Consider the following 16,333-nt stretch of genomic DNA (forward strand, 5'->3'; position numbering starts at 1 on the left):
TTGGATATTACAATTCTTGACTAGAAGCAACGAAGAGAAGAAACTTCTGAACAATTAAGCTGTAGTAAAAATGGAATAGATAGCTTCAAAAAGTTCCTTATTCTTGGGGGTGCTCAGGGAAAGGATACACTTAGTTGGGAGTTTCACACTCCAACTTTAGGGTCCAGAACTTTGAAATTCTAATCTCTGAGCTCTTGTCTCCTCTTCCCTTTCCTGTGCATTTATTCACACTAAACTAACACTTCACCATTTTGGTGACCTTTGTTATATCAGCTCTACTGCCTTGGTCTTGCATGCCTTCATTCCCAACCTTGACACCATGGTTTGTTCCTTCTGTTGCTCCAGAATCTTTTAAATCCTCTGCCCACTGATTTTCCATCCCTCTGTCTGTGTTAAGTTTCCTCAATTATAAAATGGGGATAGGAGCACATATAGGGTTGTTGGGAAGATCAAATGAAATTATATTTGTAAAGTGCTTAGGACAGTGCTTGGCACATGGTAAATAAGTGCTTGTTATATGGTATTAATAAATACTTCTTCCCTCCCCCTTCCATCCCTTCCTTTCTCCCTCTTGACTTTTAAATTCTTATCTCTTGGTAACTCCCACCATCTGACTTCTCCAATCCTGTTTTAAGACTGCTGAGCATAGTTAGAGAAAATGTTGAAATCAAGATGATTTCATTACCTTTGGATTCAAAGCACATAATCTCAGCTGGGCCTTTACTGCTGTTTGAATATTCTTCTATTCTACCTTATTCTTTATATCATTCCTCAGGGTAACACTTCTAAACATTTTTTTCCTTTGGTCATCTGTATACCATACTACCTCTACCCTGGTTACCATTCTCATTTTCTTCCTACTGGTATTTTGAATTCTTCCCCTGCCTAGGCTGCAAGCAGTGGTGTTTTGGCAAATATTTAACAACCAGCTTTCAGGAAAAAAAATGTATGCAGGACATACTTTTTTAGGTTTAATCTGCATTACTAACATTTTCTCTACCATTTTCTTAAGTCTAGACAATCAATAAAACAATAAATCAAGCCCTGACTTATAGTGTTTATAGATTTCCAGCTCACACTGAACATTCAACAGGAGAAGTTGGAGCTGGCTCCAGCACCTCCCTGGATGGGGGGCTCTGATAGGTGAACTTTTGGCACATTTTGTTAGGAGCCAGGACCTCAAGCCAACTCCAATCCTCTCCATGATTCCAAGGCTGGTACACCCCTCCCCTCTGTAAATCCTCTTCATGCATTATCTTTCTCATGATAATGTAAACTTCTTAAAGGTAGGTACTGACTGGCTTGCTTGTATTTGTATCCCTAGTGCTTAGCACTGTGATGGGCACACTTTAAGTGCTTAACAAATGCTCTCTTCATCTCTCAGTCTATCTGTCTGTTCATCTAACCACATATCCATCTGTCTTATCATCTGTTCTCTTCTCATCACCAACCCTATCAGACCACTCTTCCAATTAAGTGAGACCCAGCCTCCTCCTTCCTTGAGATGACTGAAATCATACCCCTAGAGCTTCTTCAGTCTTTCCTTCTTTGTTCTTCAAACTACCCAGCTATGGAAAGACCATTGACTTGTAATCAGGCTGATCTGGGTTTGAGTCTTACCTTTGACGTGCACTAGTTGTGTGACCTTGGACAAGTTACATAACTTGAGTGTCTGTTTCTTTATATATGTAAAATAATGATAATAATCCATGTGGTACTTACCTCACAGAGTTATTGTGAACATATGTAAAGTGCTTTGCAAACCTGGAAGCACTATATATCCATGTCAGTTGTTCTTCCTGTTATAATAAAAATAACAGTAATAATAATAATAGGGGCGGCTAGGTGGTGCAGTGAATAGAGCAGTGGCCCTGGAGTCAGGAGGACCTGAGTTCAAATCTGGCCTCAGATGCTTGACACACTTACTAGCTGTGTGACTTTGGGCAAGTCACTTAACCCCAAATGCCCTGCCCCCCCCCCCAAATTTAAGTGTTTATTCATATGCCAGGAACTGTGCTAACCACTGGCAATACAAAAAGAGGCAAAATAAAGTTCCTGCTAGTGGTCCCTATTAGTAGTACTTCTAGAAATAGTAGTACTATAGAGTAGTAGTAGTAGGTGGTGCTGGCAGTAGTAAGTAGTAGCAGAAATATGTAAGAGACAGTGTTGAATATCCCATAAAGAGCTGGTCTTAGAATTGGAAAGATCTGACTACATATATTGACTACATCGCCCTAAGTAAGTCATTTAACCTCTCATTGCCCCCAGACAACTCTCATACTCTGTGCTGCAAGGCAAGTGTCCATTCGCATTATTATTAATTTGGGGGGGGGCAATTGGGATTAAGTGACTTGCCCAAGGTCACACAGCTAGTAAGTGTGTCGTGTCTGAGTCTGGATTTGAATCCAGGTCCTCATGACTCCAGGGCTGTTGCTCTGTTGTACATTTACATTATTAAAGGAGTTCCTTTTATCAATGGAATCATAGGTCTGGTCCAGGGGTGGGGAACCTGTGGCCTTGAGGCCATATGTAATCTGATCTGGTCCAATCTGTTATTTTCTCTTCCTATCCTCTAGTGACTTAAGAGATACCTTTTTCTCCTACTCATTAAGGCTAACTGGTTTACTTGAGCCTCTGATCTCATACCTTTCCAAGTCTTTCAGGACATTGTTTCAGAAGTCATTCTCATACTTCATTATTTTCTCCTATAGCACTTGGCTTTTTCTCCTCTGCTTACAATGAACAGGCAAAATATGCCTGAAATGTCCCATTAATAGCAAACAAAACATGCTAATTTTTTTAAAGCATTTTGTTGATCTTTCCAGTTCATCCAGCGACCCTGCCACCTCTCTCCTCCCCTGTATTGCTAAACTTCTTAAAAAAAGGTACCTATACTTGAAATGTTTCTACTTTCTGACTCCTCACTTTCTCTTTAACCCTCCATAGTCAGGCTTCTGCCCTCACTACTCTACTGAAACTGCCTTCTCTAAAGTCACCAACAACATCCAGTTGGCTGAGTCCAGTGGCTAACCCCCACCCTCCTCCACATTTCTAATACTCTTTTTCTCTAGATTTTGGCACTGACTGTCCTCTCCAGAGGTGTGACCTTAGCTCAATATCTCTCAATAGAGATAACTCAATTTCCTAGAGCTCCTACTTTTTTTCTTTTGCTTTTTGGAGGGGGGAGGGCAGGGCAGTTGGGGTTAAGTGACTTGCTCAAGGTCACATGGCTAGTGTTAAGTGTCTGAGTTCGAATTTGAACTCAGGTCCTCCTGATTCTATTCCCTGTGCCACCTAGCTGCCCCAAGCTCCTGCTTCGTTAGATAATCCCTCTGTGTCTCCTTTTTCTCCCCCTTAATGTAAGCACTCTCCAACGATCTGTCCTCAGCATTCACTTCTTTCTACCCCTCTCCTTTGGCAATTTCATTCATCTATATGCTCTTGATTATCATCCCTCTGCAGATAACTTCCCAAATCTACAGCTTTGGTCCTGACCTCTCTTGTGTACTACCTGTAGGATAGCTCCACCTCACCAGATATCTCACTAGTATTTCAAAATCACACGTCCTAAACTGAGCTCATCTTTCTAAATCTTCTCTCGTTCTAACATCACCACATCTGCTCTGTCCATAATTCTGCAGCTATCTTTGACTCTTTCCACTCCTTCACTATCCATATTCAATCAGTCAAATTACCGGGTCCTGTCTAATGCGTCTTAAAAAACACCTCTCTATTCCCAGTGCAAACACACAAGTTCAGGCCCTCATTATCACCTATCTGAACTATCACAATAGTGCACTACAGGTTTTCCAGTCTCCACTTTCTACGTGCTCCAATCTGTTCTTCATCCTGTTGCCAAAATAATGCATAGATCTAGTCCTGTCACTCCTCTACTCAAAAATCTTCTGTGCCTCCTGAATAAAATTTATGCTCTCAGCATTATGCTGAGTTCAGGTGTGTGTAAAATTCCTTATGTAAGGTATAAAAATTTTCTTTCACCCAATTGACATTAAGGAAGTGTACTTAAAAAGGTTTTAAATTTCCTAGACAAAGAAATTTCATTGATGAGGTATGAATTTTTCACCTTGTTCTGAATTGTCCCATTAATACCACACTGAACATGACTGAATGATTCACAGCCAATTCACACACCTAGGCTATACTTGTGGAGCTGGCATTTTAAAAGGCAGATTGGAAAGCTGGAAGAGAGGAAAAAGAGTTGGGAGGTTACAGACAAAAACTGAACATATACAGACTCTTTTCTGGGAGGAAATCTTCACAGCTAGTGGCTCTACCAGGGAGCCAGGAGCTGCTGGGAACTGTGGGGCCCCAGGTAGGAGTGTTTGACCAAGTGTTTGACTCTCAGGAACCAGAGGAAGGGGTTCCTAGAACAAGTTTCCTGGATTTGGGGGAGGATTTCCTGGTAGAAGCATGGTCTGAAGCCAAGAAGCAGCAAGGGACACAGTCTCAATTTGGAAAAGCAAACTCAGGCCTGGTCTTTCCCTCTGCTCTATGTGTTCTATGAAGGTCCATGGAAAGGGATTAACTCTCTAGTGAATGCAAATGGTTTCCTTCACTTTTGTATGTTTTTTTGTTTTAATTTGAAGAGAAATGTTGCACTAGAAATTTGGAAGACAACATAAGTAACTGAGAGGAAGTGTAGATTCACTAGAGATAGAAAATAGATAGAGATAGATAGTCTGGATTGTTTAAAGGCTCAGGCATGAGCTCTTTGAATTTTAAAAATCAGGTTAAATAAAACCTATCCAATATTGCATGTCTTCTTAGACTTGGCTAGGGTCTCCCATTGAATCCTGAGCCATCTCCAGTCATTCTGATGAATATCTGGTCACTGGATCCAGATGGCTCTGGAGGAGAAAGTGAGGCTGGTCACCTTGCACAGCCCTCCCTCACTCAAATCAAAGTCAACTTCAAGTCATGTCATCATTTCACTGATGCCATGGTCCTCTTTGAAAATGAAGGACAAACATAACCACCACCACCAACAACCATCTTCTTAGACTAAGTATTTGAATGGTAGCTGAGAAATTTTTCTTTTTCATAAAGATCTAGAAATTAGGCAAATATTGTTATTCCCAGAGGAAACTCTGAGTGGGGTTAGAAGCAAAAAAGGAGGATTATGAAAAGTCTCTCAGATTTATCCTGGCCCATGTAAACTCAAGGTTTTGGTCCTGGGCCACACTGCATGCATATAGAGCCCCCAGAGTCTGGTACCACACTGGATTTCTAGTCTCATCCCCTTGATGCTATAGTCAAACTAGATAATTCTTCTGCCCCCCAAATATGCACTATCTTTTCATACCTCCATGCCTTTACCGAGGTTTTCTATGCCCAGAATATTTTTTCTCTTCATCTTTGCCTGTTGGACCCATCCTTTAAAGACCAACTTTTGCTAGCACCTCCAGGAAGCCTTCCCCCTTTTTCCTCAGTTGATAATGACATTCAGCAATTCAATTCAACAAACGTTTATTAGGTACCTCTATTTGCTAGGTGCTGGAGATACAAAGACAAATTAGTTCTGGTCCTTAGAGAACTTTTATATCTAATAGATGTCCCATCAACATTTTATTTTGTAATTCTAATGGACATTTTATATATAAAACCCACACTCTTCTTTACTGGATTTTTATCTGGAGACAGCCTGGCAAAGAGAATGAGAGCTTGCTTTGGAGTCAGGAAGATGTAGATTGTCAAGTCTCTGACTGGTGCTGGTTGTGAGACCCTGGGAAAAATCCCTTCTGCTCAGTGCTCCAGACAACTCTAAAGCTATAAATTGCAGAGCAGATGACTGCTCTGCATTCCTAGAAAGATTAAAACCATAGGTTTGGTCTAAAAAATGCATTTTCATATAATATTCCATTGTCCTATCTTGTTCACAATCCCCCTTGCTAGATGGCTCCTTGAGATGGCAGCTTTGTTTCTCCCCTAGTCCCTTAGGACAGTGCTCTACTCACACTAGCTAAATGAATTTGATTTTCATGTTGTTGGTTAAGTATGGGTTGAGCAAGATGCATTCCCTTCAAAATTTGAGATCCTGTGAGTTAACATGGTGAAGGATCACTGAGTTTGGAGTTTAAAGACTTTGTTTTAGAGTTCTGGCTCTGCCACTATTTATAACCTTGAGCAAATGTCTGCTTCTTTGGGATTTAATTTCCTTATCTAGGAAGGGACAAAATAATTTCTAAGATTCCTTCTAAATCTCACACTTATTCTAAAAGTTCAAAGTCTATTCTCAGAATGAGGAGAAAAGGGACGGGGGATGGTATTTTCTGAGACTAGGAACTAGAAGAGAATTCAGTAAAAGTCAAAAAAGTTTTCAGGTCATTATGGCCAGCCTACAGTCATGATATGATCTGGGGAACCAGAGAGGAGAATACTTTTCTCTTAAAGGTGCTGGAAGTCAGAAGAAACCTTAAAGAGGGTATTGGCAGAGCAAGTACAGGATGTGGTGGGAAGTAGAAAGTAAAAGGTAAAGCCAAAAAAAGAAAATCTTCACCAGAGATCAGACAAGGAAATGGAGCTGACATAGGGTGGGTCAAATGGGACAAGTTAGGATACAGGAGGATTTGAAGTCAGAAGACATGGGGGCAAATAACAAATGGCTGATTTTCCGGAATAGAACCAGGCATCATGAGAACTATAATACAGTTTTATCATCACCACTGGTCTTAAAAACACTCCAGTGCTTTAGGGTCTTTATAACTCTATAGAACATCCTCCATACCTTGTTCGCTCTAAAACTCTAATAGACTTATGAGTATTCAGCAGGAATCTCAGAGACAAGGTTGAGAGTCAGAACAACTGACAATACAAATCATACATCTGAAGTGGCAGGTCTTTGTGCTGGCGTTGAGATATCAAACTTCAAGACCTAGAAGACTTTGAGCAAAAGGGTCAGAAGTGAAGGGATGCAGCTGGAACAGCTAACTTTGATAACCAAGGTTTCATCTACAAGCTTTTACTATAGTGTTGTGTTCTGTGCTATCTCCACCTACTGGATTGGATTGCCTGGAGAAATTTTTATGCCCTCTGGTCTTCATACCTCAATCTCCTCACTTTTCAGACTTAGAGTGGGAGAAGACCTCCTCTAGGTATACTCCACTACTATGTCTTTCCCCACCCTCCCCTGTCCATAAAGCCCTTCTTTGGCCTAGAGCCACCAAAGACACTTGAAAAGTTTAAGATACTTTATTGGGATGCAACATAGCCATTATGCATTCGATGACATTTCTGTTACCTTTATGGGAGCCTGGAGTTTCCTAGAAGGCAAGCTTAGTGATGAAGATCTTAGATTGAACAATGCTGGGGTTGTCTGACTGAGAAAAAACATATGCATGAGACTTGGCCTTTTCATGGAAGTGTTTTCTTTTTTTGCATGGCAGAAACCTATCTATGGAGGACTACATGTCTTCAAGTATGGGGAGGCTAAGAATAAGTAGCTATTTGTCTTTCCTTTGTTATTTAGTTTGCTATTCTGCTGTAAATACTTTCCTATTTTGAAAAAAAGTATATGCATGTATAATGTGACAGTGCACGTGTTTATGTGCACATGTACAAAAATTGGTCTCTGTGATTATTTCTGCAAGAAAACTGATTATCTCTGCAAGAGACTGAGAAGACTGGCATGAATGTGTGTGAAAACTTCAGTGTGTATCCATAGGTTAGCATATACTTGTGCATCTGTCAGAATTGTCAATGGCTCATTGTGTGCTAACGATCATGTCTTGGAAACTAAGTTTGTGGCAGTGTATAGAGTGGTTGAGCATATAGTTTTTCATCTCTCTCCTCTCTTTGGGCAAAGGGGAGTAACTAGGTTCTTACTCCATGCTTGTGTAGTCTAGTTGTTGGGACATGGAGAATTAATAGATTTGGTTCCCTATATCTCTGGGGCTCCTCTCAGGTTTGTGTGATCCAAAGGTGAGGGTCACAGGGAGTCATGCTAAAGCTGAAGTCAAGGGGGTAATATATAAATGTGTGTGTTCGAAAAGTGTGTGTGCTTGAAGCTTGAGCCTAAGAGGCCTGTCCCTCTCTACAATCCCCTTCATCATCAGCCCCTGCCTCAGCCTCCTCAGGAGCTGGCCACTCACGGGTCTGCCACTCTAGTCGCTCAATGCGATAAGCTATCTTGAGGGCACTGGACTCCAGTTCAGCCAGGAGGCGGGCAAACTTGGTCTGCAGATCATCTAGCTGCTGATCAAGACCACGTAAGCGGCGGTCCACAGCCTCCTGCAGTGCTATCTCAGCTGCCTCCGCATTAACATCCAGCTTGTTCATCTTGAGCAGGATCTCTCGCCCCTTCTCCTCCATGACAGCCTGGGCTTGTGGGTACTCGCTCAGCACCTCTCGAAGGTCCTCCTTACTCAAGCAGAACAGGTCTGAATAGCCCAGACTCTTGATGTTTGCAGTCCTACGGTTACCAGACATATTCCCTGTGGTAGAATGGCAAGGAGGACACAGTTGTCCAGTGACCCAAGGAGCTGTAAGTGTATGGGAGGTAAAGTCCTTTCCCCACAACTAAGATTCCTTAATTCTTCTAGGCCCTACCTCAAGGTTTGGCCTCCCCTTCACCCATTAAAGCCTTTTATCTGGTCTTGTTCCCAAGGAAAGACTCTTCAACACATTGTTTTGCTGGCCAAAATACCTGGAAGAGACCTCTTCAGTCTTCCCTCCAAAGGCCACCTCTGGTTCCTCTCCTCTTTCCAGATACTGAATCAAGTCCCTTCCTTAGGTCTCTATACCAACCCCCCACCCAATACACCCTAGGTCTTTGAGCCATGAGCCTCTTTCCCAGATGTCCTTCCTATCATCCTTAACCCCAGGTGGAGTGAGGAGTCCCTTTCCTAGGCTATCATGTGAGCCACCCCCATTCTCTTACCTTTGATATTTATGATGCTGATCTCCCCAAAATAAAGCCCAGCACCCAGCACTGCATATTGGGTAACACCATCATCAGCCACAACAGCCAACTGGCCCTCTCGGATGATGTACATTTCTCGGCCTATATCGCCCTTACGGCATACATATTCTCCTGGTGAATAGGTCTGGGGCTGCAACTTTAGTACGAGCTCCTCCAGGAGGCTGGCCTCACAGTTCTGGAAAATCTGCACACGGCTTAGGGTGGGCAGGTGCACAGATACTGCAACCTCAGCCCGCAGGCGCTCAGGCAGGTGCTGCAGAATTGCCACCTCATTTGTCATTTTCTTGTTAATCTGTAGGTGTTGGTACCTAGAGTGGTAAAAGAAGTGGTGGTGGGCCATGGGCAGATGGACTCTTCTCCCTGCCACATGACCCACATCTTGCTGATTCTGCTCAAGCCCAGATGCTCTGCCTAGCCAAATATTATCTAATCCTTCATGGGGACCAGATCACATCCTAGCTCCTTCAATAATCACATAATCTCAGGGGCATCTCTATTCTCTAGTGAATGGAGCACCAGCCCTGAAGTCAGGAGGACCTGAGTTCTAATCTGGCCTCAGACACTTGACACTTAACTAGATGTGTGACCTTGGGAAAGTCACTTAACCCCAATTGCCTTCCTTCCCCCCCTTCAAAAAAAAATAATCACATAATCTCAGACTGTGGAGGCTAATATACTGACCTTCTCTAGTCTAACCAATACCTTGATAGGAAATCCTTCCACAAGTGGGGTAGTGTGACCCAACCTCACCTGTAAGTCCTCCAGCAATAGAAATTGACATCTCCCAAGGAACCAAGTTCCTTTTGGGTCGGCTTTAACTTTTAGAAAGCATTTTCTTACCTAGTACTGAAATCTGCTTCTTTGCATCTTCTATCCATTACTCCTAAGTCTCCCAAGCAGAACAAGTCAGATTTTTCTTCTATAATACAGCTGCTCTTCAGATACTTGAAGATACCAATCATGTGTCCCCTAAGCATTCTCTTTAGTTAAACACCCTGAGTCTCTTCAAACAATCCCTCTCTTCCCTGAGGCCTTACTGTTTGTGCATGTCAATAAGTTATCAATTTTCTTCAACCCAATGAGATAATTTATGTATACCACTTTGAAAACTTTAAAGAATTATGTCAACAGCAGGTATTATTATTAATCCATGCACAGGTTCTTCTGACATCTCCCAGGAGTAAAGCTGAGTCTTGCCTTCAATAAAGAAGCTCTCAGTTTAGGTAAGAAGTGAAGCGTCACACCTGCACGGGCATGTAAATCTGGGAATCTAACAGTCTAAGGACCCTGTACAAGACAAGCTCAATGTGGCTGAAGAACTCGATTTGGAGTCAGAAGCCTCTATTCCAATTTTGGCTCTACTAACTTATCTGTAGGAACTCTGGCAAATCACTTTCTCTTCTTGGGCCACAGTCTCTTCATCTATAAAATGCAACAAGCATTAATTAAGCATTTACTCTATGCTAGGCATTGTACTAAGCACTGAGAATACAAGGAAAAAGGGGAAAAAGTTCTGGCCCTCAAGGAACTCAAGTTCTAATGGGATATACATGATTTCTATGTTCCCTTCCAGTTCTAGGTTGTAGGATTCTTTTTGTAGAGAAGATCCTGGAGGTAACAGGGACCCAAGAGAGCTTCCTGACCAAGACAGTAGGGAGGGGAATAGTCAGTTTGTATGCTTTAGAAAAATCACTTAGGGTCACCCTTCCTACCTTTCCAGCCCTCTTACACCTTCCTTCCTTTCATGAATTCTACCATCAAGCAACACTGGCCCACCTGTAGCCTCTTGAAAAAGGAACTCCCATCTCTCACTGCCATGGCTATGCCATATCTGTCCCCTGTTCCTGGAAGGGTCTGCCTCCTCACCTCTGCTTCTTAGTTCCCCTGGCTTCCTTGAATACTCAGGTTAAATTCCACCTTCTGCAGAGAGTCTTTCTCAGTCCTCCCAGCTACTAATGTTCCCTCTCATCTACTCTGTATATATCTCCTATGTATCTCATTATTTACATATTGTTTCCTCTATTAGAATTAGAGTTCTCTGGGGATAAGGATTTGGCTGGGTGCTTTCTTTGTGTCCCTAGTGTTTAGTACATTGCCTGACATATAATACATGCTTAACAAATGCTGGCTGACTGACTGAATCACACAATCCCCAAATCTCAAAGCTAGAAGGGTTATCTAGTTCAGACCATTCCTAAATAAAAATCTCTTCATTTAGAGTTAGAAGGGACTTGAGTCCAGTTTGCTTTTACAAATAGGGAAACTGAGATCCAGAATAATTCAGTTCCTCATTCAAGTTTATCCTTATTTCTAAGATCTTAGAAGTAACTAGCACAGCTGAGATTTAAAGCCAGGCATCTCTAATTCTAAATCCAGAGATATTTTTTCCTACTACGTGACACTGCCTGTCTTTCTCTGACAAGTGGTTATCCTGATTGATATTTCCTCTCCCACTTTCATGAGAAGTCCCTCTACTGTCTTCCTCCCTCTGCATCCTGTTTTCCCTGCTCTCCCACTTCTTCCCTTGTACTTCCATACTCCTGCCACCATGTCTCCAGTAGTCAATGATATTGACCTTTGCTCCCCATCCCCGAGTCCCATCTTCTTGCCACTGATGCCTCCCTAGCACTAAATTCTCACTAATAAAAGATACTTTATATCTTCTTCTTTCCCAATTAACATGCCCCAGCAAGCAAGTACTCCCCATAAGATAACAGTTATTGAGTCCTCTTGGACTCATCAAACTCCTCCACTTGCCCTAACACCAACATAATCTCAGTAGCTAGACCCTCACCAGTCAATGACTCGGCGCTCCAGTCGGCGGTTGACATGCTGCAGCTTCATGTATTTCTTGACGAGTGCATGGTCAGGGTAGAAGGCTGCATCAGCTGTATTCATATTGTAGATGACTGAGCTCATGCTACCCATTATGGTGGCAAAGCCCATGACAGCCAGTAAGAAGTCACCCACCATAAAAAGATACTCCTCCTCACAGGCTGGCAGAGGTGTATCACCCACAGTGGTGAGGATGAGTGTAGAGAAGTAGAAACTATAGAGGTACTGGCGACGAAGGCGTTCAAAGCCCGGTTGTGCTGGGTCAGGGTATACCCAGGCATCACGCCCAAAGCCCAGGTATCGTGACAATGCAAAATACAGACAGCTATTCCAGTGGATAACAACAAAGATATAGAGCATAAGTTTGGCAATTCGAAAGGCATTGGGATATGCCGTACGTGTCTCTGTTCGGTCAAAGGCCTCAAAAAGGCGTGGAACTCGAAGAAAACGATTGAGCCTCAGTGTGGGTGTATGTGGGCCCAAGCGCAAGTATGCCAAGTCTGTGGGTACCAGAGACAATATATCCAACAAGAAACCTGATGTCCGCACATAGCGCTGTGAAATCTGGCCCTTGTCCAGTACCAAGATACCCTGCTCCAGGAACCCTGAGATTAGAAATGGGTAGCAGGGTTAGCTCCAGTATTGGACATGCAACAAAGATCCAGAATGGGGCCTGTACAAGTTTTCAGGGTTGACTGAGGGTCAGCAGGCTTCAGTGGGGTTAATGGGGGAAGTCATCTAGGTCTTTTTAGCCTTTCACAGTATTTAACATTTGATCCCATCACCATGCCTCTGTAGGGATTATCTCCTATGCCTAGAATGTCCCCGCTCTGTAGCTGTGCCTCTTCACATCCCTACTTTCCCACAGATCTCAGTTGAGGTGCTGAATCCTACTGGAAGCTTTCCGCAATACACTGAATGGTTAGTGCTCTCTCTCTGCTCAAATTGTCTTATATTTACTTTAAATCTGTGCACAAGTTATTTATTGCTGGCTTAACTTCCCTCCCTCTCCTACTTCCCTCCAATAGAATGTATATTCTTTGAAGCCTGGGCCTAGTTTTGTATCTCTAACATCTAGAACAATGCCTTACACATAGTAGGTGCTTGATAAATGTTTGTTGAATTGAATCATAGGAATAGAGGGTTTGGTCGGAGAGTTCAACAGGAATCAAAGGGTTGGGGGAAAACAGCAAGGATTCTAAGGCATTTGGGGAGCCTAGGCTGGGATATCACTGACCAGTGTGGAAGTGCACGACAATGTCCACTAAGTAGAGCAGGTCACTTATATAGTCCAGAATCAGCCAGGCCAGCAAGTAGCCATGCTGGAGGTCAGGGAAGCAGGCTCTGGGGATGAAGGTGGGAATATTTTGAGAGGCACCTGGATGCAGCTGCTTTTGCTCCAGGGCCTTTGCAGTGAAAACCCCTCTATTCCTCCCAGACCACCCCCAGAGTCTCCCAAAAGCAGCAAAAGAAAGCCCCTTTCTTTCCCCTCCACACCATTAGACCTTGCCAAATGCCCTTCTGTGCCCTTCTTACCTGCAGACCAGGATTATGAGATTGTACATGACTGGGAACACCATGGTGTTGAGCCACCAATAATATTGGTCCCCTGAGGGATCCAGGACAGGCACTGACTTCCTGGATGTGGTAGAAGGGGAGTTTTAGAGGAAGACCCCCAGGAACAGAAGGTTATGGGACTGAGGGCTCAGCTTCTTAGTGGAAACAAACCCTTTTTGCATTCTATCATCCCCCGAGTATTTGGACTCTGAGCATCCTCCCTCCCATCATACTCCTAATTCCTCTGTTCTATCAGAAAATTTCACATTCACCTCCCCTGCATACATGTCTTAGGGTCCCCTCTCCTCTCACCTGGGTTTGGAAGGTGCCTGGGGAGATGACTCTTTGGTGTTCACTTTGGACTCTTGACTCATGGTGCCGGAATTTGGGCCTGGCTACAGGTATCTGTGAGAGGAGGATGATTCTGGGATGAGAAAGATTCTACTAGGTCTATAGGAAGAGAATGATTTTGAAGGACCAGTGGTTGAGGAAGATTCTGTGGGGTCAATGGAGACAGATATTCTGAGGGATACGTAGACTAATGATTCTGTGGCATCCATTGGATGGAGAATTCTGAGGGGAAGTCAATTTTCGGGGAGAGAATTCTGCAGAGTTAGTGTAGGAGGATAGTCTGTGGGGTTGATGAGGATGAGAGGGAAATCAGTGAGGGAGAAGATATGAGAAGAATTGGTGAAGAGGGAAAAGGATTCTGAAGGGTTGATGAGCAGGAAACATTTTGTGGTAGGGTATGTAGGGGGAGCATCACTGGGGAAGATTTTGAGGAACCTGTAGTTAGGGTAGGCTGATGATTGAGGACTTATGAGGGAGGGGGAGTACCTCTGTGAGGGGAAGAGGAAAATACTAGAGGTCAGTAAAAGGAAGAAGATTATAGGCTAGGAAGAAAAAGTGTAGAGAATCAGTGAGAGTAGGGATTCTAGGGAAACTGTAGGAGGAAGGATTATGAGGCATCTGTGAGCAAAAATAATTCTTAGTGGTGGAGGTCCTGTGGGAAAAAGAAAATTTATGGGGGGTATGGTATAAGGGGAGGAGGGAGGAAAACAATATCCTGTAGGTTGTTCTGGTAGAGGATGAAGATTCCCAGGGTAGCAGGATCAATAGAGGACATGGGAGGATGATTTTGGGAGTTACTACATGGGGAAGAATTCTGGGCAGTTTATAGTGGTTGTGGAAGGGAAGAAGTTGATCCTGGAGAAGGATCTATGAGGGGCAGAGAATTCTGAATAGGTTTTATGGGAAGAAGATTGTTGGAAAAGGCAAAAGAAGGGGGGAAGGAAGACTGGAAGCATATGAAGGTAAGAAAGATTCACAGGGTGTTATGCGTGAGGATTCTGGGATGGATCTAGGAAGGGAGAGAAAGATTCTGAAGTCTGGGAGGTCTGAGAGAGAAGATGTGGTACCTAGAAGGGATGTGTCAGTGTGGCATAGCAGAAAGAGCAAGATTTGGATCAAGGAGACTTGGATTAAATACTAGCTCTATTATTTACTACCTGTGCAACCATGGACAAACCTCTTAGTCTCTCTGATCCTCAGTTTCTTCATCTGTAAAATGAAGGGGTTGAACTAGATCAGAGGTGTCAAAGTCACGGTCTGCAAAACTCTTGAATACAACCTGAGTATAGTAACAAAATAAGTAAAAATAACAAAATAGATAATTTTAATTTGTGATTTTCTAAGTCAATATGTGACCTCTAGGGATCTCTTTCTACTTGAGTTTGACACTACTGGGCTAAATGACTAAAGCCCTTCCAGGATCTTATAATTTTAGGAGGGTTGCATATAAGAGGGCTGGGGTAGGGAGAAATTTGAGGGTTTTGGAGAGGGGAAGGGAAAGAAAATCCTGGTGAAGTTTGTAAGAAAGAAGAGGAAGGACTAATTGAAAGAAGAAGATTCTTAGGAGGGGAAGGGTGTGGGGAAGAGAAAGTTTACCCACACTATTAGGCATAGAAGTGTGGCAGATAAGAGCGTTGAAGCTGAGTCCCTTAGCTTCAGTTTCTTCATGTGTAAACAGTGGAGCACTCACATCATACCTAACTTGTAAAGCTCAAGAACATAATGAATGTAAAAAAAGGAAAGTACTCCCAGCAGATTGTTATTAGCTCTTCGAGGGCAGGGACAGCTAGGTGGCTTAGTGGATAGAGTGTTAGAGTGGATGGGGGTCTGGAAGATCTGAGTTTAAATTTAGCCTCAAGACACTTGCTAGTTGTGTGACTCTAAGTCACTTAACATCTGTCCTGCCTCAGTTTTCCCAACTGTAAAAAGGGGATAGCCCCTACCTCTTAGGGTTGTGAGGATCAAATGAAATAGTGCTTAGCACAGTGCCTACCACATAGTGGAACTTAAAAAAAAAAAGTTTGTTCCCTTCCCATGTTTGATTCTATATCCCTAGTTCTTGGCACATACTAGGTACTTAATAAATGCTTGTTGAATTGATTCTAGGGGGTTCTATGCAGAAGAAAATTCTATAAAGGGAAAGATGGGAGTCTTTGAGTAGGAGATTGAGAGGGGGGTCCTTGGGAAAGACGTTTGGGGGATTCTGTGGGCAAGAGGAAGATTCTAGAAGGTTCTTAGGAAAATAGGATTCTGGGGATGGGGAAAGAAGTAAAGAAAGATTGGCTATGTAGATGCTCCAAGAGGAGGATTCAGATAGCTTTGTGGAGGGGAGAATTGATCTGTATGTGGGGGGGAAGAACATGGTGGGTCATGTGATATGTGGAGAGATTTTGTGGGTCAAGGGGGTGGAAAAGGAAGAGGGTGGAGGGATCAATAAGAACCTGAGGAGGCTATTAATTTCTGAGGAAGATTCTGGGATTTGGTGGGGGAGTAGGTGCTGGGGGCTTGTAAAGGAGGAAGGGAAGAAGCTGTTGGAGAAGTGAAGGATGGAAGTTTCTGGGATTTCTGCGGGGGGCGGGAAGATGCTAGGAGGGGGGCATAAGATGCTGGGGATTGTGAACGATGTAAGACTCTGGGAGTCTGAAATAGGGA

The 16,333-nt window shown here is 43.2% G+C and overlaps 1 protein-coding gene across 1 annotated transcript; it reads right to left on the reverse strand.

Moving 5' to 3' along the window:
• Positions 1-7,203: 7,203 nt before the first annotated feature.
• On the reverse strand, positions 7,204-13,737 carry CNGA4 (cyclic nucleotide gated channel subunit alpha 4). The gene is made up of 6 exons (XM_069107830.1): positions 13,643-13,737; positions 13,310-13,411; positions 13,011-13,117; positions 11,733-12,378; positions 8,897-9,246; positions 7,204-8,450 (listed from the first exon to the last, which is right to left on the reverse strand). The coding sequence occupies exons 1-6, from the start codon at positions 13,702-13,704 to the stop codon at positions 8,032-8,034; spliced, it is 1,686 nt and encodes a 561-aa protein (XP_068963931.1). The 5' UTR covers positions 13,705-13,737; the 3' UTR covers positions 7,204-8,031.
• Positions 13,738-16,333: the final 2,596 nt, after the last annotated feature.

The sequence above is a fragment of the Petaurus breviceps genome, unplaced genomic scaffold (genome assembly GCF_028583685.1).
Source record: "Petaurus breviceps papuanus isolate PSGF00001 unplaced genomic scaffold, PetGlider_PUasm1.0 90294, whole genome shotgun sequence".
Lineage (NCBI taxonomy): Eukaryota > Metazoa > Chordata > Mammalia > Diprotodontia > Petauridae > Petaurus > Petaurus breviceps.